Below are 24657 nucleotides of genomic sequence, written 5' to 3'. Positions count from 1 at the left end.
AGATCTAGTTGAGGGACTAAGGATATGTATGTCACAAACAACTATATATTAATAGAGGGCAGCAGATATAAGTGTGATAGGATAGGAACCAAAGTGGAAAAGTACAGAAATTCAGGTATAGGAGATCATACTAGGCTTCCTAGAGGAGGTGACATGTGGGCAGGACCTTAAAGGGTAGCTAGAATTTTAACCTCTTAAAGGGTAGAGAAGGAAGCAGTTTATGTGTTATGCATGGATGCTTGATCAGGCAAGAACATGGAGATCAGTGTGGACAGAATGTGGAGGTACATATAGGAGAACATACCAGAATGGTCTCAGTACTTAAAGCAGCTACATATCTAGGTTGGAGTGGAATTATGGGAGGGCTGTGAATCCCAGAGGACTCAAGGAGTATACAGGATGATCCACTGGAATGTGGGAACACTACAAATTATATTTTCTATTTGCATTGATTTTTATTTCATCTAACTTCTATTTTCTAATTTCTTCTTTTGTGTATGTTTTATAATGTATTAGAGGAACACAATAGTACATGTATATAATTTATAAGTAAAGATAAATGGGAATGCATGTTTAAATGTTATAGAAGGGCACATGATTTTAAAACTGATCTAACCTCTCCTGTGGTGATAAGAAGCCATGGAAAGTTTTTGAATAGAGAAGCAATCTGATCAGAACTGTGCTTTGGTAAGATCAGTTTGGCAAGGATGGATAAGATGAGAGGACTGACAGATGGGGTGGAGGCAAGGAAGCCTTCGAGAAGTATTACAGTGGTCCAGGCAGGATGCAGGAAACAGAAGTCTGAAACCAGGAACATTGGGCCTTCAATGGCCTTCTTGTCAGAGTGGTGGCAGATGGGCAGTGGACACACAGAAAAGACTGAATGTGACCGATGTTACAGAAGAACCGTGAACAGAAGTAAGGGACAAGACCTAATCTCAGATGACTGGGGGTTCAAAGCTGAGCCTGGAATATCGGGAGAATGATGGTATTGTTGACATTAACAAACAGCAGGGTTAGGAAGAGGAGCTGGTTCAGAGAGGAATATAATAAAAGTTTAGAACTTGAGACCTTTTAGTTCATCCCTCACAATTTGCTGTCAAAGAAACTGAGGTTCACAAAGCAGAGGAAATGTGGTAGAGCTGAGACCAGTCACGAAGTCTCCTAAATCCCACTCTGATCTTGTTTGATGACCTTTCAGCTTTGGTTTTTTAAGAGCATTATGTTAGACTTTATTTAGTTAAACTTTCTCTTTTTAAAAATCATGTAGGATAGTCTGTTTTCCAGAAATATTTTATGTTGATAATTCTCAGTTTGATGCTAACCAAAAAAGATTAACAGGATACTTTGGAGCTCAAAACTACAGTTAATCCTTGAGTAATGTGGGGGTTAGGGTCACTGACCCCCCCCCCACACAGTTGAAAATCCATGTATAACTTTTGACTGCCTGAAAGCTTAACTATAAATAGCCTCCTGTTGACTGGAAGCCCTACTTTTAACATAAACATTGATTAACACACATTTTCTATGTTATTTGTATTGTATATAGTGTATTATATTGTACAATAAAGGAAGCTAAAGAATGGAAGATGTCATTAAGGAAATCATAAGGAAGAGAAAATACATTTACAGTATTGTTCTGTATTTATTGAAAAAATTCTGCATGTAAGTGGGCTTTCACAGTTCAAACCTGTGTTGCTCAAGGGTCAACTGGATGTTGGAAACAGTACTTGTCAATTAAAATAGTATGAAGGAAAAGACAGTGCAAAAAGAGCCTTTTAAAATAAGGACAGTAACATCAGCAAATAGTCAAATCAAAGCAGAGAATGAGGAGAACCAAAATAGCACAACACTACAGAAAACAGAAAGTTTTAAGAAGAGGATGGAATGCTACAGAGAAGCCGAAGATGAGCAAGTCTGAAAAGAGATGATTGAACCTATGACCTTCAAGAGAGTGGGTTTAGAGGTGATGGGCTAGAGCCCAGAGCAAATGGGACTAAGGAGGTGACGAGGCTAGTGTGGTCTGGCTGGAGAACGTTGAAGGGGAAGGGAAGGAGGACAGGATAGTAACTCGAGTAACCAACCATTTCTTTGGAGCAGTGCCCTTGAACATGCTTGCAGGTAGAGAAGCAGATGCTGGGAGATGCCTTCAGATGCAGGGAGGCTGGAATCAAGGGTCATAGTGGGTGGGCTCCACTTGGAAAGTAGGAGGAAAAGATTTTGCTGTCACAGACTGGTAAAAAAGAGGAGGATGTGTGAGGAAGAGACATTCTGAGGTGATGCTGTGGAGACAGAGAGGGACCAAAAAAGTATAAAAGAGAGACCCAGAGACTCAGGGGCAGAAAAGACAGAGAGATAGAGACTGATTGGTAGTTGTCACAAGAAATGTGAGTTCGCCATTTGATTTGAGATCCCTTAACTTGCTAAGAGCCTGCGTTTTCCTCTGTCCGGCCAAATCAGGCTTCCTCCACTCTGTAAAGAAGATGTGTAGAACAGCCCCACCTGGGACAAGTAGAAACTGCTGTGTGAGCTCCCTCCCATTGGGACCAGGAGAGCATCCCCTGTTTTTAGGGCCAAAACTTTGTATCCCAAACCTAATTGTGTATATTCAAGCTGGCTCGTAGTTCTGGGAAGGCTCTCAGATTTTCTAGAAGAGACAAGGGGTTAAATGCTATCAACATTTTGAAAGGAGAACCAAATAGCCTCCCAGAAAGGGATTTTATTCTCATGGCTGTTGTTATTTACAAAAGCCTGCACAGCAGATCTTAGAGTAGAGCTTCCTCAGTGATTTCCAGGAGCATCTGCCGATTTGATGAAGAATCTGATGCCATCAGGGCACAAGCCAGTGATGATTCACTGCAAACTGTCTTTGTTGAGTGTTTGCTGAGCACAGCAGCCCTTTCTGGCATGGTTGCTTCCAGCCTGGGACCATAAGCCAGGCAGTAGTGGGAGAGATACAGCAGGGAGAGCTTCTAGTTTTTGGCACATTTCTTGATTCTACCTTCTGTCCTTGGCTTCCTGCTCTTCTCCTAGTGCCTAAAACCTTCGCAAGGACATGTTTAGAGAGCAGTTGAGCCAGACACATACCCTCTCCTGTTAATCTTGAGGTTCATCCAGGGAAGGTCAGTTATGAAACTAATGAAGGATGGAGCCTGTCTTTTCCTGTTTTCTGAGACTCAAATACTCAGGAATCCCATCCCTCACAACACAAACAGAAATGGAAATACCACAGAAGACCCATCTTTCTACCGTGTTTTCAGCTACATCCTTCATCTTAACTAGGATTCCAGGGCACTGACCAAGTCCGGCTTGGGGGCAGAACCCTCCACACCCAGTGCTTGCTTCCCATCACCCCCTTTCTACTTAGTTTTAGACACGTCTTGTTATAGAAGCCTCCTGTGAGCACCAACATGCAACCATCAGTGTTTTCTCTTTCTTGTATCCTGTTCCCTGCTCCCTGTGCCTGTCATCCTCCATCACCTACTGACCTTTTCATTCCAGCATTTACCCATCACTGCACTTCTTTCTGCTTTCCTTTCATTTCTTTCACCTGCCAGCGCCCCCCCCCCCCCGCCACCGGCCCCAAGTTTCTCTTCTCTCCTTCTTCTCTATCCCTTTGCTTCTCTGCACTGACTTTTTCCCTCTTTGTTCTTCCTCAGCCAATTAGCTATGATGTCTTCAAGCTGTTCATGAGGGCATACCTGGAGGTGGACCTTCCTCAGCCACTGAGCACGCACCTCTTCCTGGCCTTCAGCCAGAAGCCCAGACAGGAGACCCCTGACCACCCAACGGAGGGGGCCAGCAATGAGGCCAGTGGCCCAGGTACACAGACCAACATTCCCTAAGATGGAAGGGAGATGCTGCAGCTGTAATGCACTTGCCACAGCCACAGGCTGAACTCCTAGGGGGTACCCTGTGCAGAGTAACTTCCTTACGGGGAGGAAATGAGAACCAGGGGACCAGGACTCCTTTCCCCATGGGGTCTCACAGGAAGTGCTGTCTGATGGCTCTCTCAGAGGAATAAAGAAGAGCAGAATTCCTGCACCCAGGCTCAAAACGGAGGGTGGAGGCGGGGAGAGGAGGCATAAAATAATGTGTGGCAGGGGGTAGAGAGTCTTCTGCAAAGGCTGCAAGAAGCCTTTGGATGGAGCACATTCAGCTCATGTACCCAGGCTGGAAGAACCCAGGAGTGTCAGAGACCAGAGGAAGGTAAATTGTGGTCACTGTCTTCTTGGAGTTTGGGCTATAGTGAGGGAGACACAGTCAGCCCCAACAAATCAGCATGAACCCAACTGATACTCAAAGAGACACACAAGTCTAGTGATCCAGGCCCCATGGGAAGGTCCCCTGCCTGCCTCTGTAAGAAGCTGGAGAACGTAGGCTGGTCCTTAAATCTTGTTTTTACTCCCCAGATGCCAACATACAGAATGTGGATAATGGTGCCAAAGCAGATGAGGCTTGTGCCCCTGATACAGGTAAGTCTCTGTAATACATGATTTGCAGTGTTGAGGGGGAGTGGGGAATACCTCATCCTTGGGAGGAGGGAGAGATATACCCAGCAGCATGTCTCCATGTCATTGTATGTCCTTTGAGCAGATCTTGTCTGCCTCCATCTTGGGGGCCCCCACCACTCAACTGTGCTGGGATTCTGAGTCTTGATGCGGGTTCATGCTTCACTAGCCCTGAAACAGAAAAGCTCATTCAATATTTACTTCTGATGGGTCTGCCTGGCCAGAAGGGGGAGAAGGGGAGCCTTCTCAGGAGAAAGTATGTGATGAGGGTTTGAGAGTGTGTGTGTGTGTGTGTGTGTGTGTGTGTGTGTGTGTGTATAAAGAGGCAGCTGTAGGGCTGAGGTACAGATGACTCTACCAGTGGATGGTAAGGGTGTGCCCAGATGCACTATAAGAAATGGCAAAGAACATCTTTTTAGTAGAATTATTCCAGATGGAAACCTGGGTTTACACATGAGAATGAAGAGAAACTGGTAACCACATGGGTAAATGTAAAGAATATGTGTCTTCTTAGTTAAATCTCCTTAAAAGGTAATTAAATATTGAAGCAAAAATAAATGACATTGTGTTGTGCAGTTTATAATATAACTTATGTAGAAATCAAATGTATAACTGTAGCACAAAGGCCTGGATGGGAGAATTGGAGGTATTTGTGTGCACCGGCTTAAGGAAGTCAGGAGGAGGAGCAAGGGGAAGCCGGCTAAAATTAGTTTGATTTATTTCCCAGGGACTTGGTACGATGAGAGAATTTCAAATGTAGTTTGAGAGAATTAGATGTAGTTCTAATCTTTTTTCCAGTCATGGCAAGAAGGGCAACTAGAAGGATTAAGGATTTTTCAGTGTGTAACTGAAGGACTGGTGAGATCAAAAATTTACTGTGGATAAAAAGCAGAACGTGGTTGGGAAAGGAGAGTTGCCGTTGGACCGTAAGTTCAGCAAATTACAGTCTTCCCAGAACGGCACAAAGCAAGGATGACAAGCGTCGGTGCCTTCCTGAGGGCTTCAGGGGCAGCATCAGGGCAAGACTCTGCAAAGTATGGCTCACCCACCCTCCCTCCCCAGCATCTCACCCAGCCATGCTAGGTTCATGGCCCCTTGGTAAAATGGGTTTAAGTTATAAATAAGTCTTAAATCTTATGTGGAATAGCAGGGGCATGTTATGACATAGCTTATTCTCATGATGGGAAAAGAAGGGGGAAACCTTGGGATTCTAAACTCTGAGCAGCAAAAACAACCATGAAAAGCGTTTGGACCCAAACTCTTTACCCAGAGGCTTTCTTAGTCTGAGTATCTGGAACTTCAAGATGAACCTGAGAGAAGCTATACTTCATTTTCTGAGGTTCCAAATTGTCTGGACGGGATTTGTTTTAGTGGCTGAGGTTTCTGAGGCCCCAAGGAAGGATGTATTAGAACTACTGTCATTATATGATATTTGAGAAAAGGTGGTAATAATGGAACTTGGCTGTCTTATTTGACCGCCATGTTTATTTGCAACATTCGTATCATTCTGGGTCTGAGAGCAACTTCCAGAGATTCACGCCTGGAGAAGTGATTTATGATGTACCACTTTCCTTGTTTATGGAGAGTATCAGTTTCCTGTGGTCAAATAATGAAAGGGTAATGATCTGACTGCTGGCCCAAGGAGGTATATAGCATCTTTTCATCTTTTTTAGTGACTTGAGATTTAAAGTAGAAAATCCGTTTCCTATGGGGCTACTTTGCGTGGATGTCTTAATTAGATGCCCCTGTTCACGAGAAACAGGAATGTAGGGACAGACAGATACCACAGAGAGAAGCCTCTGCCAGTAAGGAAGAGCCAAGTTCTGGCATCACCTTAGATCAGGCCATCTGTTGAAAATCCCAGCCTTTTCCTGTTGCCCAGGCAGAAGCCAGAGGAAACTAAATTCTGATTTGATATGGCCTATTTAGGCTTATCAGAGCAATATCCAAGCTTGGATCTCGAACAGCCCACTTCAAGTTATTCATTTCCAGAGCCAGGTGGATTAATGGTTGGGTCTGTAAACACAGCAGAGAGGGGCTTTCACTGAGTCCAGATATGGACTCAGAACCTTGAGCCATCTGTCTGTCATTGTCAGGACGTCAGCTAGGAAGGCCTGAATGCACCTTTCCATGAATGGCCAGGACTAAATGGGATAAACAACGTGAACTTTAGTCTCCTGGTTTTAATTTAGTTCCTCAGGCTCCTGAGATGTTTCAGCAACTCAGAATATTGTCCTTCAATTTTTTTCTTAGTTTTTCCCGTTTATACAAGTAACACATTCATATTGTAAACAAAAAAAAATTGAAGAATACAAAAAAAAGAAGGAAACAACAAAACCATCCATAACTTACCAGTGCAATTACACACACGCATACACACACATGTATTTTTTTCTATAATTTTTTACAGAATTGGAATCAGACCATATATATAATTTTGGGACGAGCTTTGTTTTTCACTTACCATTATACTCACAAACATTTTTCATGTCCTTCAAGACTTTTGGTAAACACCCATTTTAATACAAGTCCCTCTTTCAACAGATGAAAATCTGAGGTTGGATGTGGGGAGTAAGCCCACTTGTGCAAGGTCACACACCCATTAACACAAACCCAGAGCGAGAAACCTAGTCCTCTGCCTCTAGGTTGGTGTTCTTTCCACTATGCCCAACTGGAAGGCAAGAAGTAATACAGAGACTAAGACAAAAGGTGGAATAAGTCAGGTCTGCCTAAGAACACTCAAGCAAAAGGGTTTATGACATGGCACCTAGACAGAACCTATGTAATCCGGAAGAGGGTGTTAGTCTTTGACTACCGATGGCCCTTGAGGGATGTACTTAGATGACTGTGGGTTAGGGGTATTTCATATAAGGTAGCTTGAGGAGGAAAACATTAGTAGGACTATGTGCCTCTCGGTCGTTCTGCTCCCCAGCATTTCCATGACTGGAATGAACAGTACACCTCATAGACTAGAACAGTGGCTCAAGATCCAGTCACAGTCCTAGTAACCCAAAGATCTTTGTAAAAGGCTGTAATAATGTTTTAAAACAGCTTTGGTGAGGTATAATTGGCATAAAATTAATTGCACATGTTTCAAGTGTATAATTAGTAAGTTTTTGCATATGTATACATCTATAAAACCAGTACCATGTCAATATAATGAAGACACCCATCATCCCCAGAAGTTTCTTTATAGTCTCTTTCTCCCACCCTCCCTAGCCACCCACCCCTAGATCCATACAATCTGATCTGCTTGCTGTCACCATAGATCAGACTGCGTTTTCCATATTTTATATACATAGAATCATACAGGGTGTACACTTTTTGGTGTGGCTTCTTTCACTCAGCGTAATAATTTTTAAATGTATCCATGTTGTCATGTGCATCAACAATTAACACATTTTTAATGCTGATTAGTATTTTAGTGTATAAGTAGATATTCCACAATTTGTTTATCCATTCATCTATTGATGGACATTTGGGTTGATTCCAGTTTGAGACTATTTCATATACAACATGAATATTCTTGTACAAGTCTTTGTGTGGGCAGCTTTCATTCCTTTTAGGTAAAGATCTAGGAGTGGAATGTTTAGGATTGTTATGTTCTCATGATAATTTGACTTCTGCATTATGAAATGATTCTCTTTATTCCTGGTAATACTCTTTGCTTTGAAATCTACTTTATTCGAATTATGTTCATAATTGACATAGCAACTCTAGTTAACTAGAGTTAAAATGGTATCTTTCTCCATTCTTTTCATGTATTTGTGTCTTTATACTTAAAATTTTTTTAATGTTTATTTATTTTTGAGAGAGAGACAGAGCATGAGTGGGGAAGGGTCAGAGAGAGAAAGGGAGACACAGAATCCAAAGCAGGCTCCAGGCTCTAAGCTGTCAGCACAGAGCCTGACACCAGGCTTAAACTCACAAACCATAAGATCATGACCTGAGCTGAAGTCGGATGCTTTACCCACTGAGCCACCCAGGCACCCCTGGCTTTATATTGAAACTGCCTTTCTTATTGGAAGCATGTAGTTGGGTCTTGTTGTTGTTCTTCTTGTTGTTGTTGTTTATCTAATCTGACAATCTCTGCCTTTTAGTTAGAGTTTTAGAATGTTTACATTTACTGTGATAATTGATATGGTTAGGTTTAAAGGGACCATCTTGCTATCTGTTTTCTTTTTTTCCTATCTGTCCTTTCTTCCCCTTTTGTTCTTTTTCTGTTTTCTTTTAATTAATTGAATTATTTATGATTTCATTTTGCCTCCTTTTTGATCTTATTAGCTATAACTTTGTTATATTATTTTAGTGACTGTTTTAACTATCATAGTCTACATTCAAATAATATTATTCCACTTTGCATATACTATAAGAAATGTACTGCAATATATCTCCATTTCTTATCTAGGCCTTTGTGCTATTGTTGTCATACATTTTACTTCTACATATGTTAAATTATAAACTGCACAACACATTGTTATTATTTTTGCTTTAATAGTTAATTATCTTTAAGGAGATTTAACTAATAAGAAAAATATTTTTTTATATTTTCCCATGCGGTTACCAGTTTCAGTGCTCTTTATTCTTGTGTGTAAATCTAAGTTTCTGTATGATATAATTCTACAAAAAAGATGTTCTTTACCACTTCTTGTAGTGCAGCTCTATACAGTTTTGTACATCTGAAAAAATTTTATTTTGCCTTTTTTTTCCAAAGATATTTCACTGAGTAAGGAATTTTAGGTTGACAATTTTTTTCCTTTAGTATTTTAAAGATGTTGTTCCAGTGACTTTCAGCTTACTTTCTTTCCAATGAGAAAGTTACTGTCATTCTTATCTTTGTTTCTCTCTACATAATGTGCCTTTTTTCCTCTGGCTTCCTTTATGATTTTTTTTTTATCATTGATCTTAATCAGTTTGATTATGATGTTTTTGGTGTAGCTTTGGGGGTTTTTGTTGTTGTTGTTTTTAAAGTAGGCTTTATGCTCAGTGCAGAGCTCAACACAGGGCTTGAACTCACGACCATGAGATCAAGACCTAAGCTAAGTTCAAGAGTCGGACATTTAACCAACTGGGCCACCTAGGCACCCCACCTTGATGTCGTTTTATTTATATTTATTGTGTTTGGGGTTCATTGAGAATCTTGGATCTGAGGTTCTATTGCTTTTATCAAATATCGACACATTTGGAAAAATTTCAGCTATTATTTCTTCAATTTTTCCTACTTCTTTCTTTCCTCTTTAGGTATTCCAACTACATGTTTATTTGACTACTTGAAGTTGTCCCACAGCTCACAATATGATGCTCTTTTTCTTTCTTTTTTTAGTCTTTTTGGATGGTTTCTTTTGCTGTGCTTCAAATTGACTAATCTTTTCTTCTGCAATGTCTAATCCACTCTAAGTCCTATTCAGTGCATTTTTTTTTCATTTCACGCATCACATCTAGACACTTGATATAGACAGGCATTTTTAAATATCTTTTATATTCCTATTTAAAGTGTACTATCTTTCCTCTAGCCTCTTGGACATATGGAATACAGTTGTAATAATTATTTTAAAGCTTTTGTCTGTTATATCATCTGTGTCATTTCTGGGTCATTTCAATTGCTTTTTCTCATTATTATTGTTTATATTTCCTTTCTTCTTTGCATACATGTCAGTTTTTTATTAAATGCCAGCCATTGAAAATGTTACATCATTGGGTATTGGATATTTTGATATTCCTATAAAAATTCTTGAGCTTTGTTTTGGGGCACAGTTAGGCTACTTGGAAATAGTTTGACCTTTTTCAGGTCAAGCTTTTAAAGGTTTGTTAGCCAGGACCAGAAAGGCATTTGCTAATTTTACCCAACAATCAAAACAAAACTCTTCTGAGTGCTGTACTCAATGATTCATGAGTTATGGGGGTTTCTACCTTAGTTGGTGAGAATAGACACTATTCCTGGCTCTCTGTGCATTCCAGGAACTGTTCCCTCTAATACTGATTCTTTCCCCAGCCTCCAGTAGTCTCCTCGCACATCTGTATTCATTGTTACTCAGCTGAATAATGGAACGGAACTCTCCACTGATTATTCAGAGTACCCTTTGTAGACCTCTGGAGTTCTCTCTGTGCAGCTTCCTCCTCTTTGGTGCTCTGCTCTGTGAACTCTAGCCATCTTGGGCTCCCCAGGCTTCAAGCTCTATCTCTTCAGCTCAGAGAGACTTCCAGAATCTTCCTGGGTTCCACCTACCAGTGCTACAGCCTAGAAACTCTTTCTAACAGTATGATGTGGCAATTATGGGGATCATCTCATTTGTATTCTGTCTCTTGGGATCACCATTTGGTGCTACCACATTCAGTGTCCATTGTTTCATATCTTTTGTCCAGTTTTTTGTTTCACTAGAAGGATAAATCTGGTCGTGTTACTCCAATTTAGTCAAAACAGAAGTCATTATAATAGTGTTTTCATGGATGGATAATCTGAGGATGTAACAGTAACTTGAGGTATAATGGGCTACCTAGTGCAAAGGGTTTCTCACAGTTGTCTTATAGCTTATGTTTTTTCATAACTTTTCCTCCAGTGCTGATTTTAATACTTGTGTTGCATATGTAATTTTATTGCAGTTTCCCCCATCTTACTATCCTTATTTTTATTTCACCCTATTGTATTTTTATCCCAACTTGCTCACCCCTGAGGCTCTCTGCTCCAATTTAACATATCTTCTCTCAACCTCCTGAGGGTCTTGTCCAGTAGGAAATTATTTCCGAAGATCTGGTTTTCTGAGGCTTCAGGATGGAGCTTCCTGTCCTTGTTTTATAGCTTTGTTTCATAAGGTAGGCTTTCATGTTGCACAGCTCTACTGGACTGATAGGAACTGTTTGCCTTTGCTTGGCACTTTGGCTTTCTGAATAAAAAGTATACCGGTTGCACTGCCTTCCATCACTGGAAGCAGCCATTACATCAGGGCTGTCTCTCCCTCTGTCTATATCTTCAGACCTCCACCACTTAGTGGCACAACACCTAAGTGGATTTTTCACTACCAGTCTTCCTCTTACTTTTCCCTGTGTTTTCTGCAAATATACCCTCGTTCTGGAAATTATTAAGAGATCATTTCTCATGGGCATGGATCTAGAGAGGCTGGGGGGAAGAGAGATATCCCTTAAAGTGCCTCGAGAAAAGTATAATTCACAGAGTAAAATATAGGTGCCCAGTTTTCTCATTAGCAATAACCTCATATTTCTGGATTAGAAGACAAGAAAGACAGAGTTTTCCAATCTAAAAGAAGGAAAACTCCAGAGGGATAACTTACCGTATTCCTGTGGTATGATAAACCACTTTCTGCATTTTCTTAATCCAATAGGCTTGCGGCTAGTCAGAATTCTTCCGAGTGCCTGGAAATTTGTCGATTTTTGATCCCAGTTTTCTCTTTTGAATGTTCATCTTTTTCTTTATCTTTGAATGTATTTGAGAAGAAAATTGTAAAAAGGTGTACTGGTACATGACCAATTGTCTGGATTTTGGAATCCCAGCCAAAAGTAACTCTATAAATTGAGTAAGTGTTCCCAAAAAATTAGGCAAAATGACATTTACCTGTTGGGTATTGATATTACTAAAAATCATTCTCATCTTTTCTGAAAATTCACAGGATATAGGTGAATTTCTTACAATGATAGAGATTCTTAAAAGTGTCAGAATGGGCTCCATTCAGAGAGTATGAATGCTACAAACTGGATTTCTAGGACCACTGATTTGATCATATTTAAGTAACCAACACTCCCTACCAAGAAAATGATGGAGCAACAAACAAGGTTTAATATTTACTAAACGTTAAGTACCGTTGGATGGTTTCCTTTTGCCTATTGCAGAATCAAAGATCACCGAGAAGCAGGTGCCAGCAAAAGACCAAGTGGCTGCAACCCTCCTGGGAAATCCTGTTGTTCCATCTCCAGGCTCAGAATCCCCTATAGTGTACCTGAAGGATGTCGTGTGTTACCTGTCCCTGCTAGAGACGGGGAGACCTCAGGATAAGCTGGAATGTAAGTGTCCACCCTGTCAAGGGGCTTCAAGTTTTTCCTAGAGGAAGACGTAGTGTCTTGTTCTTCCTTCTAAACATGTCAGACGGAGATTGATCTGGGATCATGGGTACTGGTGATGCCTGCTTGGGGAAGGTGTTTCTGTCCTGTCACCAACAGTGATCTGAACATTTCCTGGAATCCACGTTGGGACCAGAACCAGTTGTATGGAGAGTGGGAAGCGCATCTGAGACCTTGGTATTGAGAACCAGGATTTGGAAAGGGGAGAAGTCTCTACAAGGGGTCAAGACTCCCCTTCTTTGCTGAAGGAACTTCCTGAAAGCCTCCAACCAAAAAGCTGCCACCTTCTCTTATTTTTCAAGGGAGGATATTCAGTATTTGTCTTCCTTCTCCTGTTCTGTGCCCAAACAACTCTTTAACTATGAGGGAATCTTTTTTTTTTTTTCTTGAGAATTAATCAGTCTCTATCTCATTAAAACTTATTTTCATTTCTTCACCCACCCCTACACCACATTTTTTGGCCTCTAGAGAGAAACAGCTAGTTAGGTAAGGGAGTTGATCTTGGTTTCACAATGCTCCTTAAAGTTGGTTTCAGGGAGGAAATAATATCTGGTGGCAGAAAGGAAAGCCCACAGCAGCTGAAACAGCCTGTGGGCTCCTAGTAAGACTCACTGCAGGGTTGAGCTCACTGGCCTCCATCAGCCTACAGGCAGACTTTTAAAAACAGAAGACAATAGGACCTCGTTAAAAAAGATGTATTGTTTTGGCTCTTTTTGGGACTTTAGTAGACATTAAAGGGAAAAACAACAACACATCATAGCAAAAATCAAAATTCCAGTTAATAATAAGATGAGTCAACAAAACTCAAACATTAACAAGGAAGTATCTGGCAAAGGTTAACCCTCGCCCAAACCAAAGTGAAACAGTTCACTAACCACCCACAGTTTTGAGGTGTTAACAATTGCAAGCCTTAAGTGCCAATTTGGTAGCAAATATAGCAGATTTATGTCTCTTTTGGCTAGTGTTTAAAGTGAAATGTCCAATTATTTCTGAGATTCAGCTGGACTTTGAGTTTGAGGCCTTATATTTGTTCATAATTACCAGAGAGGATGTGAAAGATGTTTTCATATTAGTGGCTCTCAGACTGGGTCTTTGTAATGGCAATAGAAAGAAACTGCATTTTATTCTATTTTATTTTATTTTGTTTTATTTTGTTTTGTTTTATTTTATTTTATTTTATTTTATTTTATATTTATTTATTTTTGAGTGCGATAGAGACAGAGCATGAGTGTAGGAGGGACAGAGAGAGAGGGAGACACAGGATCCAAAGCAGGCTCCAGGCTCTGAGCTGTCAGCACAGAGCCCAGTGCAAGGCTGGAACTCGGAAACAGCGAGATCATGACCTGAGCCGAAGTCAGACACTTAACCAACTGAGCCACTCAGGCACCCCAAGAAACTGCATTTTAAAAAACTTTTTATTATAGAAAATTTCCAACGTAGATAAAAGTATAAAGTACAATGAACTTCCATATACCCATCAGCCACCTTCAGTAATTACTGACTTATAATCAATCATGCTTTATTTATACCTCCCATGCATTCCCTCTGCCCCAGGATATGTTGAAGCAAATTTCAGACATCATGTAATTTCACCTATTAATATTTCAGTATTCAAAAAATATGACTTTTTCTTAAATATAACCACAGCACCATTATCGCATTGAAAGACGATGACTCCTTACTATTGTCTGTTCAGAGAGAAAAGAGGCAGAGCCAGTATAAGAGCAAAAGCACTTATTTAGGGCCTCAGAATAGCAGTTCAGGGAACACAGATTTGGGCAGCAAGCCAAATAGTGCCCTTCCGAGGGAACAGAAGTTGAGGGTTTTTAAAGACAAAAGGGAATGCTTGTATATGTTGTTTACAGAGAATTTTTTTATTGGTGTTGATGGCAGAAGACGAATCTTGACTGAATATAATTGGTTACTAAGGCTGTCGCTAAGCAGACTCTTACTGTAGCAAGTTACAGGTATTAGAATTGAGTCCTTGGAATATTTGAAGTTTGGCTCAAGTCAGAGTTCACAGTTCCACCCAGTTAGGATGTGGGTAAGGCCCATCTACTTGATAACCTCCCAACTCCATTTTAAAACCCCTTGACATAATTGACTTGATTTCATTTCACCATTTATATATCAAATATTGCCAGTGTTCACATTTTCCCAGTTATCTTATATATTTTTAGTTGTTTGACTCAGGATCCAAACTTGGTCTATACATTGCCATTGCTTCTTATGTTTCTTCTATTTTAATCTTCTGCTTATTTTTTTCCTTGTAATTTTTTGTTGCAGATCATTTGGCCTGTTGAGTTTTTAATCTTACTTGTGTTTTTTAATGAAACCAAATAAATTCAAATCTTCCCCTGATTTTAATGACTGAAAACAACTTACGCTTTCCTTTTTAATAACCAAACATGTGTCTTTTTGGAAATTATAGCCTGAACTCATACCTTTTATCAATACATTAACAATAATAATTCTCATTGTTGAACACCTTATATCTGTTACTTTATTTTTTTTTAATTTTTTTTAACATTTATTTATTTTTGAGACACAGAGAGAGAGAGAGAGAGACAGCATGAGTGGGAGAGGGGCAGAGAGGGAGACACAGAATTGGAAGCAGGCTCCAGGCTCTGAGCTGTCAGCACTGAGCCTGAGACACGGGGCTCAAACCCACCAACCATGATATCATGACCTGAGTTGAAGTCAGATGCTTAACTGACTGAGCCACTCAGGCACCCCTCTGCTAATCACTTTAAATACATGATCTCATTTTAACCTCACAATAACCCTAGAAGGTCAGTGTGATTGTTTTCATTTGACGTGTCAGAAAGCGCAGAAAGTGTAAATGACTTGCCCAAGGCCATGCTGCTGAAAAACTGAGTGCTTACACTTTCTAGTTCTATCAGTGCATATTAGGACCAAGAGAGCTCTGTGTTAAGAGTTGCCCCGGCCCAGGGTCTGGGAGCAACAGTCGCGGGAAGATCTGTCTGTCCTTCTTTATCTGCTTGGTGAGTCAGCCTCATATGCCGACTTCCTCTGACCAGGACATTCTGAAGTTTCACGGAGAATCCCAAGGCCACGATCCTACTTTTAAAGAACCTCAGCTCCTACCAGGATCACACAGCTGAACAAGCACAAGGTGCAGGGATATTAAAACGTACAAAGATGTAGCAACACACGGCCAACTTAGCAGGAGTGTTGTCACCTTTGGGTACATGCTGAGAGGTCCAGAGTGGGTATGTGGGGGAAGGGGCAGTTAGGGGAGGCTCCACAGAGAAAGCAGGCCTGATGAAGTTAGAACTGGAGGAAAATGAAGAAGTGTTCAGCTGTGCTCCCCACTCTGCTTACTTCTGAGATCACAGACAGGATCCCTACCTTTTAGATGACCAAAATGCAAGTTCCCAGGTCCCAGAAATGAAAATTTAGTACTTTGCCCAAATTTCTCTCTCAGATTTTCCTTATCCTGCATCACCTCCCTACAGCTAGAACATGATAGAGGTTGTTTCTGAATAACATGTTGACGTTTCAGAAAAATAAATACAGTAGCTTCTGTAGTGGTGGTAATGAGGATTAAATGAGTAGTAATGATAAATTGCATGAGAGTACATCGTACTTATTAAATGCCATATATAAATGTTCATTATTGAAAGAAAAATGAATAATATCTGTTGAGTGCTTTCTACATTCCAAGCACTGTGAGACTTAGGAATAGGGCACAGGAATAGAAGTCTGTATTATATAAGCTCAATCTTTCTAAAATCTTTAATGAGGTCAAAAACATTTAGATGTCATAATATCGATTTTTGGAGTAATCATAGCTGGCCTGAAATCATGAGGTTAATGAAATAATGTTGAACTTCTCTGCTTGCTATGGGGATGTTAAGAGAAAGAACACGTCAATTTAAACTTCTCTGGGTATCTTTTTAAGGAGAGCTAGGTTGTCAAAAATCTTCTCCTAAAACCTTTCTAAGTATTGAAAAGGCCAGCAAAAATATTTACTTTATGTATGTAGTCTTACTTGGCATGTTTCTTTTATGAACATTTTAAAGGTTTTAAGATATTTATTGTTTTATACATATCTTTACACTTTATGTTTATATCTTATTTAGAAAAACTAAAAATTATTATGGAGACAAAAAATTGGCCTATCATTTATATGTTAATCCTCATTTAAAAAAAAACAAAAACCACCTAGGAGAAAGAAAACATCACAGTCTCCATCTTACAGATAAAGAAACATGGCCAAACAAAGTTAAATGATTTGTTTGATGCCCGGGATGGTAGGACAAGGCCAAGATGTGAGTCTGCCTAAATCCACACCCTTTCCGTGTGCAACGGAAGCAGTATCCCATTTATAATTTGGGTGCCTCTACCCACCATCAGCTGGGCATTTGCTTTGAGTCATGTTCCAGTGATACTGTGAGATACGCATGCTCGACCAGGAATCATACCGTGACCTGGATCTCATCAGCCACAGTTATTGGTTAGACAGGTCCGGAAGCCAGATGGCTTGGTTCTCCATCCTCTTCCCACCCTGTCTGTAAGAAGTCAAACTCTGTGCCTGGGAGGGTGGGTAACCTGGCTGCAATAGCCTTCGCCCCAGTGACAGAACTCATCTAAAGACTGACAGCATCAGAGTCTCAGCTCGTCCCTGGTGCCCAGAGGACACCTCGAGCCTCACCTCTGTGTCTCTTGCAGTCATGTTTCGTCTCTATGATTCAGATGAGAACGGTCTCCTGGACCAGGCGGTAAGTTCTCCCTCCAAATGTCCCTCCTGAAACCAAGAAAATCTCGGGGAGAGGGGAGAGAGTAGAGGAAGAGTAAAAATTCCCAGTTCCATATTTATGGAAATAGCAGTGTGTCAATATGGGCTACAGAAGTCATGGTAGAACTCCTCCCCCCCACACACTACCACTTCGAATAGCACCAGCCTGAGGGGGAGTGAACTCCACCTGGCCTTTTCATTTTAGAAGCCCAGGATCACAAAATCTCAAAATGGGGAGATGCTTTAGTGTCTTATCTAGTTTAACTTCCTAGTCTTCCTCTTGTGCCCGGGGTATTAGCTCAACGAGTCTGGTTCTTCCTGCTCGGAGCACATGATCCCATCCCATTGAACCTGGGAAAGCCTGAGCCCTGCCCCCACTCTCCCTCGGGAATAGGCAGGGATAGGACAGGATCATGGGGTGAAAGGAAGGATGGAGAAGGAAGAAAGCAGAGAGGGGAGAAGGCAAAAAGAATCAGACAGGCCTTGTGCTCACGGCCAGCAGTGTCAGAGACAGGACTCCTTAACAGAAAGGCTGTGAGGGCGAGGGGCATGGGGCTGAGTCAGACCAGTCCCGCGGGGAAGGAAGGAAACAAGTCCGTTAGACCACCTAAATCATCCTAACGTCCTCTAAACCCCAGGGTGCCTTTAAGACATTCCTGCAGCCACATCACAATGCTGTGGGTTGTGTCCTGCCAGGGAACAGCCAGAGAATCACAGACACTCAGGCATTGGATCGACACATGTTTGTTGAGTGTCTGCCACACGTTGAGCACCGGGGATACATCAGTGAAGCCAATGGACGGAAATCCATGCCCTCGTGAAACTTTCATCATCGTGCAAGCACATGCACTACAAAGCATAGCAAGATACGTGTTAGAGAGATGTGTGTACTGGAAGACAGATAAAGGAGGGAAGGAAGTGCTGGGGGGAAGGGGCTGCAGGTTTAGCTTGAGGAGCCAAGGAAGGTCTCCACCAGGGGGCATTTGAACAGGGACTGGTAGGAGGTGAGGAAGTAAGTCCTGGGGATATCCAGATGAAGCACCTTCCAGGCAGAGGGAGCCTCAGTGCAGGGGTCCTCGGGGGGGGCTTGGAATGTGGGTGGGTTAATGAGGAGGCCAGAGTGATGGAGCAGAAGAGTGAGGAGGTCAAAGTGAGAAGTAGTAGGGGGTGAGATCAGACAAGTGATGGCCAGGGGTGCTTGCGGGGAGAGTCTGTAAAACATACCAAGCCATATAGGTGACTGGGAAAGTTTGCCTTTTACTCTGGAGAAGTGGAGAACCACTGGAGATTTTGAGCAGAGGGGTGACATGACTTCAGTTTTACCAGGTCACTCCAGCTGCTCTGTTGAGACCGGACTGTATGGACTCAAGCAGAGATATCAGTGAGGAGGCTGTTGGAATAGACAAGACAAGAAATGATGGTAGCTTGCACCAGGGTAGGAGCATTGCAGCTGGTAAGAAGTGGTGAAGTTCCAGGTCTATTTAGAAAGCAGCATCGGTAGATGGAAGTGAGTCCCAATAGAAATATCTGATTCAACTTCCCACGGAGGATCCGTGGAAGATGGATACTCAGGCTGTGTGTGAAAGCTCATAGGAATGGCGAGTTCACCTTCTCCCTTGGGACAGCCATTGCACTGCTGGGGGCACTGTTAGAGAGGGTGTCCTTTCTGCACAAAAGGCACCTCTAGTCTGCCAGAGAAATTTTCTACACAAAACAGGATTCTTTGCTCCGTTCCCCTTCCCCCAACCCAGCAGGGAGGTCAAAACAGGCCAGCCTTCAACTCCTTCCCTACAGCCCTCTGCTTACTTCTGCCCTGGGTAGCTGACCAAGACAGCTGACCAGTGGAATACCAGTCCTATACAATAGGCCTTTCAGTTTCTGAAGATACTGTCACATCTACCCGAAGATCTTCTCTAAGCTCAAATTCCACAATTTCCACACTGTTTCTCATAAGGCAGGCTTAAATAGCCACTCTGACCAAGCTCTGGTTTGTCAGTGCTATTCATTTTTTTTCTAATGTTTATTTATCTTTGAGAGAGAAAGAGAGACCGGACAGGTGGGGGAGGGGGAAAGAGAGAGGGGAACAACGAATCCAAAGCAGGCTCCAGGCTCTGAGCTGTAAGCACGGAGCCTGACATGGGGCTCAAACTTGTGAACTGCAAGATCATGACCTAAGCCGAAGTCAGATGCCCAACTGACTGAGCCACCCAAGTGCCTCTGTCAGTGCCTTTCTTAAAATGTGGCACAGAACTTAACACACTCCTCCATGACTCTTTAAGTATCCACATGTGGCCTGACCAGGGTAGACATCAGGGGAACTAGGTCTTCCTAAAATCTACCTACTATGCTTCCTGAAAATGCCCACCCATTCACACAGGCCGAGACTGAATCTAATTCTCTGTTCCTGAATCACATTGTTTTATTAATCAATGAATCTTGGAGCCAGCTAGATCTGCAAGCTCTTTTTCTTTGGAAATTTTGCTGAGCCCTGTCTCCACTGTTCTGCCCACTTCCTTATCCCAATTTACTGCCTCATCTGCAGTTTTGTGATGGATTTTTTTTTAATTTAAATAAAGTACAATTTTTAAAAACCCTGCTGGGTATTTTGACCCAGCATTCTACCTGGTGGAGGTAGCACTTTTATTTATTTATTTTTTTAATGTTTATTTGTGTGTGAGAGAGAGAGAACGAGTAGGGGAGGGGCAGAGAGAGAGGGAGACACAGAATCTGAAGCAGGCTCCAGGCTCTGAGCTGTCAGCCCAGAGCCTGAAGTGGGGCTCAAAGTCAAGAACCATGAGATCATGACCTGAGCTGAAGTCAGACACTTAAATGACTGAGCCACCCAGGCGCCCCTAGAGGTAACACTTGTGAACTTTGCTTTGGTTCACCAATGTGTCTTCCCAGATCAATCTTACTTTGAACATCTTCGATGGTGCCCAAGAGATGCAAACCCCTCCTCAGTCCACTGTGTTTCTGTGCAACACTGGGTGTACTGATTCATTAGCGTCCAACAATTCTGTGAGGTTTTAAATAAAGCCTGGTCTTGGTACTAAACAAAAGGCTCACTCACTAGGCAAATGTAGCCCTTATAAATTTCCTATTCACAGAGCCCTGGGCTTAGGGCTGGATGTGATGCAAAGGAAACAGAGGAGATGCCCCAAGTGACCTAAATCATAGTGCCTGAGCTACAACCAACATAGTGGCCCTGTATCCAACTGAAACCGACCCTTGAGGGGTATAAATGGATCCCAAGTTGCTAAAGCTATGGGATGGGCGCCTGGGTGGCTTGGTCGGTTAAGCGTCCAACTTCGGCTCAGGTCATGATCTCACGGTCCGTGAGTTTGTGCCCCGTGTCGGGCTCTGTGCTGACAGCTCAGAGCCTGGAGCCTGCTTCAGATTCTGTGTCTCCCTCTCTCTCTGACCCTCCCCTGTTCATGCTCTGTCTCTCTCTGTCTCAAAAATAAATAAACGTTAAAAAAAAATTTAAAAAAGCTATGGGAATGAGGAGGGATAAAATAGACAGGAGAGAATTGTGTTGGCTTATAAATATTTAGGGAGCTACAGTCACAAAGAAGGGGAAAACATGGGTACCCTCTATGCTGGGTCAAAGCGCAGGATTGGGGAAAAAGGTGAGTCCAGGAGGGTCCAGGAGGAGGTCGGTGCTCAGTGAGCTGCCTCCATACCTCTGATTTATCCATGTTGTGTGGTTCTTTGAGCATCTACTCTCCATAGACCTTTGTAGTCAAGGCATAAAGAGCAGAACAGTTACACTGTTTCTTCTTGTGCTCCGCCCCTGCCCAGGAGCTTTGCTGGGGGTTGGATTTTGAGAATTGCTCTTGAAAACACATCTTCAGTGGTTCTCTCCTCTTGACGTTTTCCAGGAGATGGATCGTATTGTCAACCAGATGCTTCACGTTGCCCAGTATCTGGAGTGGGATCCCATGGAGCTGAGGCCTGTGAGTTTCCAGAAGCAAGGGGTGACGTCCACGTGAGCCTCCAAAATGAAAAGCAGGATTCAGGACTTGGATACAAGTGTTTACTGTGCATGTTCTCCCAGACTTAGTTTCTTATAGGCAACTTCTCTAGGGTCCTATACCTTGACCTTCCACTTCTCTGACAGGAAAAATTGAAGACATAATTCAAATAGTAATACCTAATAATACTCCCTAACGTTTCCACCGGAGTTAAATTTTTATAACAGGAGTTCAAGGAATTTAGAGCTAGAAGGAATTTTAAAGATTTTCTCAATCACTAGGTAATATTAATAATAATAATTATACTGGGGAGGGGGTTCCTATGAGTCAGTTATTAGATTAGACATTTTATATTCATTTTCTCTTGCCCTCACTACAGTGCTCCAAGCATAGCAATGTTATTTTCATTTTACAGATGAGCAAAGCAGAACCCAGAGAGGAGTGGCTTGCCCAAGGCCACACAGTCAGGGCAGGGCAGGGCCAGGCACTGAACACTGGCCTCCTCACGCCTTTTTGCCCCCTCACTGCTCTGCTCACTGTGAATTAGAGGGCAAAGATAAGGCAGAGCAAAAGAGAAAGAAGGAGACAGAGGGAGGCAGGGAAGTGCAGGATGAAAGTGGACAATTGTTGCTCTCTGGGTTCTGCAGATACTGAAGGAGATGTTGCAAGGAATGGACTACGACCGGGACGGCTTTGTGTCTCTAGAGGAATGGGTCCACGGAGGGATGACCACCATCCCACTGCTGGTCCTGCTGGGCATGGATGACTCTGTAAGTCAGCAAGCCTGAGCTCAAAGAGCTCTTGCCTTTCAGAAGCATCAGGCTCCACATGGAAGTTAACATCTGTATACGGCCTTGGCTTCTGCCCCAGTCTTCCCAATGGACACACCAGATACTCTAGGCCAGCCCAAAAGTCCTCTCTTTTTACTGATTAGTGCCTGGCATATAATTCATTCATTTCACAGAGGGCATTTTCTAAATTATAACTAAGTAAAGATACTGTTCTGAGTGCTGGGAGGGGACACAGATACAGTATTCATCCACCAGAAGCTTATACCCAACCGGGAAGAGGGGGGAAAAAAATCAAGGGATAATACCATCTTTTCCACAAGTTAGGTTAAAACATGCTAAGAGAGTTGAGGAAGGAAGAAAGGGAGAAGGAAGGGAAGGAAAACTACCGATCTGTCAGAAGGTGGAGGACATTCAGTGATGGTATCTTATTCAACCACCAAATCAACCAGATAAGATAGATATTTTCCCCCAATTTATGTGGATGGAAAAGTGATATTTGGGGCCTAAAGAGCAAAGGAGGAGGCAGAATTTATTTGCACTTGACTCCAAAGATCCCACGCTTGCTAAACCTCCCACACTTAGAAGTGAGAAAGAGGGAGAAGCCTTGGAGGTTGTTTGCCCTGGCCGGAAGTACATGTGGGATTCTGTTATCTCATCCTTGAGCGTAAAGATCAGGTAGAAAGACTTTAGAGGATGTTGGATCTGGTTCTCAAGAATGGATATGATTTGGCAGATGGAAGATGATAGAAGAGAGAGTTTATGGCTGGGAGAAAAGCTTGGTCAAAGACCTAAATGACAAAGTTCAGAGTGTATTAGAGAAACCTCCCAGTTTGATCTGAGTAGGGGATACATACAGAGGCATAATGTATGCCTGCATCTGACCTAGTCTGCTTATTTTGCAAGGGAAATGTAAAAGGTAGGAAGGATACCCATACACAAGGTAGGAAGGATAAAAACCAGAAGTACACATCGTGACATTGAGCATTTACCAGGACCATCGCATCAGTTGTGGACAACACTTCTTGAAGGTTATTGAAATGTCAGAGAGAAGAATGGCCCATTCAGCTGGGTCAGCCTATAGCTGGCTGCCACTATCTATAATGTCTCCAGGTGACAGTTCTGCAATTCAGGACTGCAGTTCAGAACCTGAGCCTCTGTTCCCAACACTCAAGAACAAAGAATCCTGCAGTCATCTTGGCACGTCCAGGTTTTTCCAAGTGCTAACTAGAAATCAAGGACCCAGGAGCTATGCAACTCCCTTCTTATTCCTTAGGACCCAAAAAGTCAGAGCTGGAGAAGATCCTGGTGATCCGTGGTCTAATCCCTTCATTTTACAAACTGAGGGCCAGAGAGGTAAAGGGATTTTGCCAAGGACACACACCTAGTTAATACCAGAGGCTAACCTCCGTATTTCGGAGGAGCACACGTCATTCAGTGACTCTTTACCAAGAACATTCCATGGGTAAGAACCCACGTGAGCTAGGACATGAGGTGCTCAGATAAGGAAGACATACTTTCTGCTATCAATACTTGGATCAAAGTAGAAGTCCCGCTTGGGTGTCGTTCCAGCATACCTGGGTTTTTCTCTGAAATGTGGGAATGAAAATGAAACACTTTAATCACAAGGAAGCAATTTCTGTTCTCTATTCTGTTTTGGACTTGGTAAGTCCAAGGCACCACATGACTCTTTGCATAGAGCCGCTATCTTATGGCTGGAAGAGGGAGAGACAGACTATTTCTTCAACACTCTCCCCAGTATCTCCCCCAAATGCCAAAACAGCCATGTAGAAGACCATAATTTTCATCAATAAAGTGACAGACAAAAGCAAATGCCAATGTGGTTTTTATTGATCAAAAGTTTTATGCATTTCATTCTAAACATGCACTAAATTGTAAGTTTTTGCATCTAATACTCAGGACTCTGAAGAAAGCATCCCTCAATGTCTTAAAAATCACATTGCTCCTTTGGCTCTTTCCAAACCCACTTGTGGACACTGAAAATGTCTGAATGGCACACATGCATATGAGAAAGAGGCTGTGTCCGGGGGAAGTTGCAGCCGCACCCTCGCCCCTGGTTCACCGCGGGGAGGTTACTCCCACAGCCTGTAGAAATGAAGAGGCCACATGATGGTGCTATAACCCAAGCAGAAATGGTTGCTTTAGCCTTCTCCTCTGCGTCCTTTCGCTTCTAACCCTGTATCTAGGAAAATAGTATCTGAGAAAAGGAAAGTCAGCTGGCTTAGTTAAATGAAGGTATTTTCAGGTAAAATGACCATCATTCAGGCTACAGGAAGGCGCAGTGGGGTCTGCTGAAGAGTGCTGTAATCTCCTTTCTGTACAGGAAAGAAAACCCTGGATTGTAGAGGCAGGGGAGAGGGATTAAAGGGCTCAGGCCAGCAAGACCTCCAGTTATTAAATCAGTTGCTTGTTATTTTATGGTCTTGGATTATTTATATAACTTCTCCAAGGCCCTCTTTCTTTCTTTTCTTTCTTTTCTTTTTCTTTCTTTTCTTTCTTGTATAGGTAGAAGTCTACCTCCTGACAGGTAA

The 24657-nt window shown here is 42.2% G+C and overlaps 1 protein-coding gene across 4 annotated transcripts in view; it reads left to right on the top strand.

Annotated features, from left to right (window-relative positions):
• The window catches only part of DGKG (diacylglycerol kinase gamma), a 202419-nt gene that overhangs the window by 60554 nt on the left and 117208 nt on the right, over positions 1 to 24657 (top strand). For 3 of the 4 annotated variants that reach the window (XM_030329772.1, XM_030329774.1, XM_030329776.1), the window contains 6 exons: positions 3660 to 3822; positions 4413 to 4475; positions 12354 to 12524; positions 17277 to 17326; positions 21225 to 21299; positions 21965 to 22087. In XM_030329772.1, the coding sequence (XP_030185632.1) occupies positions 3660 to 3822; positions 4413 to 4475; positions 12354 to 12524; positions 17277 to 17326; positions 21225 to 21299; positions 21965 to 22087 (645 nt within the window). The remainder of the gene's footprint in view (positions 1 to 3659; positions 3823 to 4412; positions 4476 to 12353; positions 12525 to 17276; positions 17327 to 21224; positions 21300 to 21964; positions 22088 to 24657) is intronic. The other variant, XM_030329775.1, reaches the window with a different exon arrangement.

Source organism: Lynx canadensis, chromosome C2 (assembly GCF_007474595.2).
Source record: "Lynx canadensis isolate LIC74 chromosome C2, mLynCan4.pri.v2, whole genome shotgun sequence".
In the NCBI taxonomy this organism is placed as follows: Eukaryota; Metazoa; Chordata; class Mammalia; order Carnivora; family Felidae; genus Lynx; species Lynx canadensis.
This window is presented reverse-complemented; position numbering and strand designations above follow the sequence as displayed.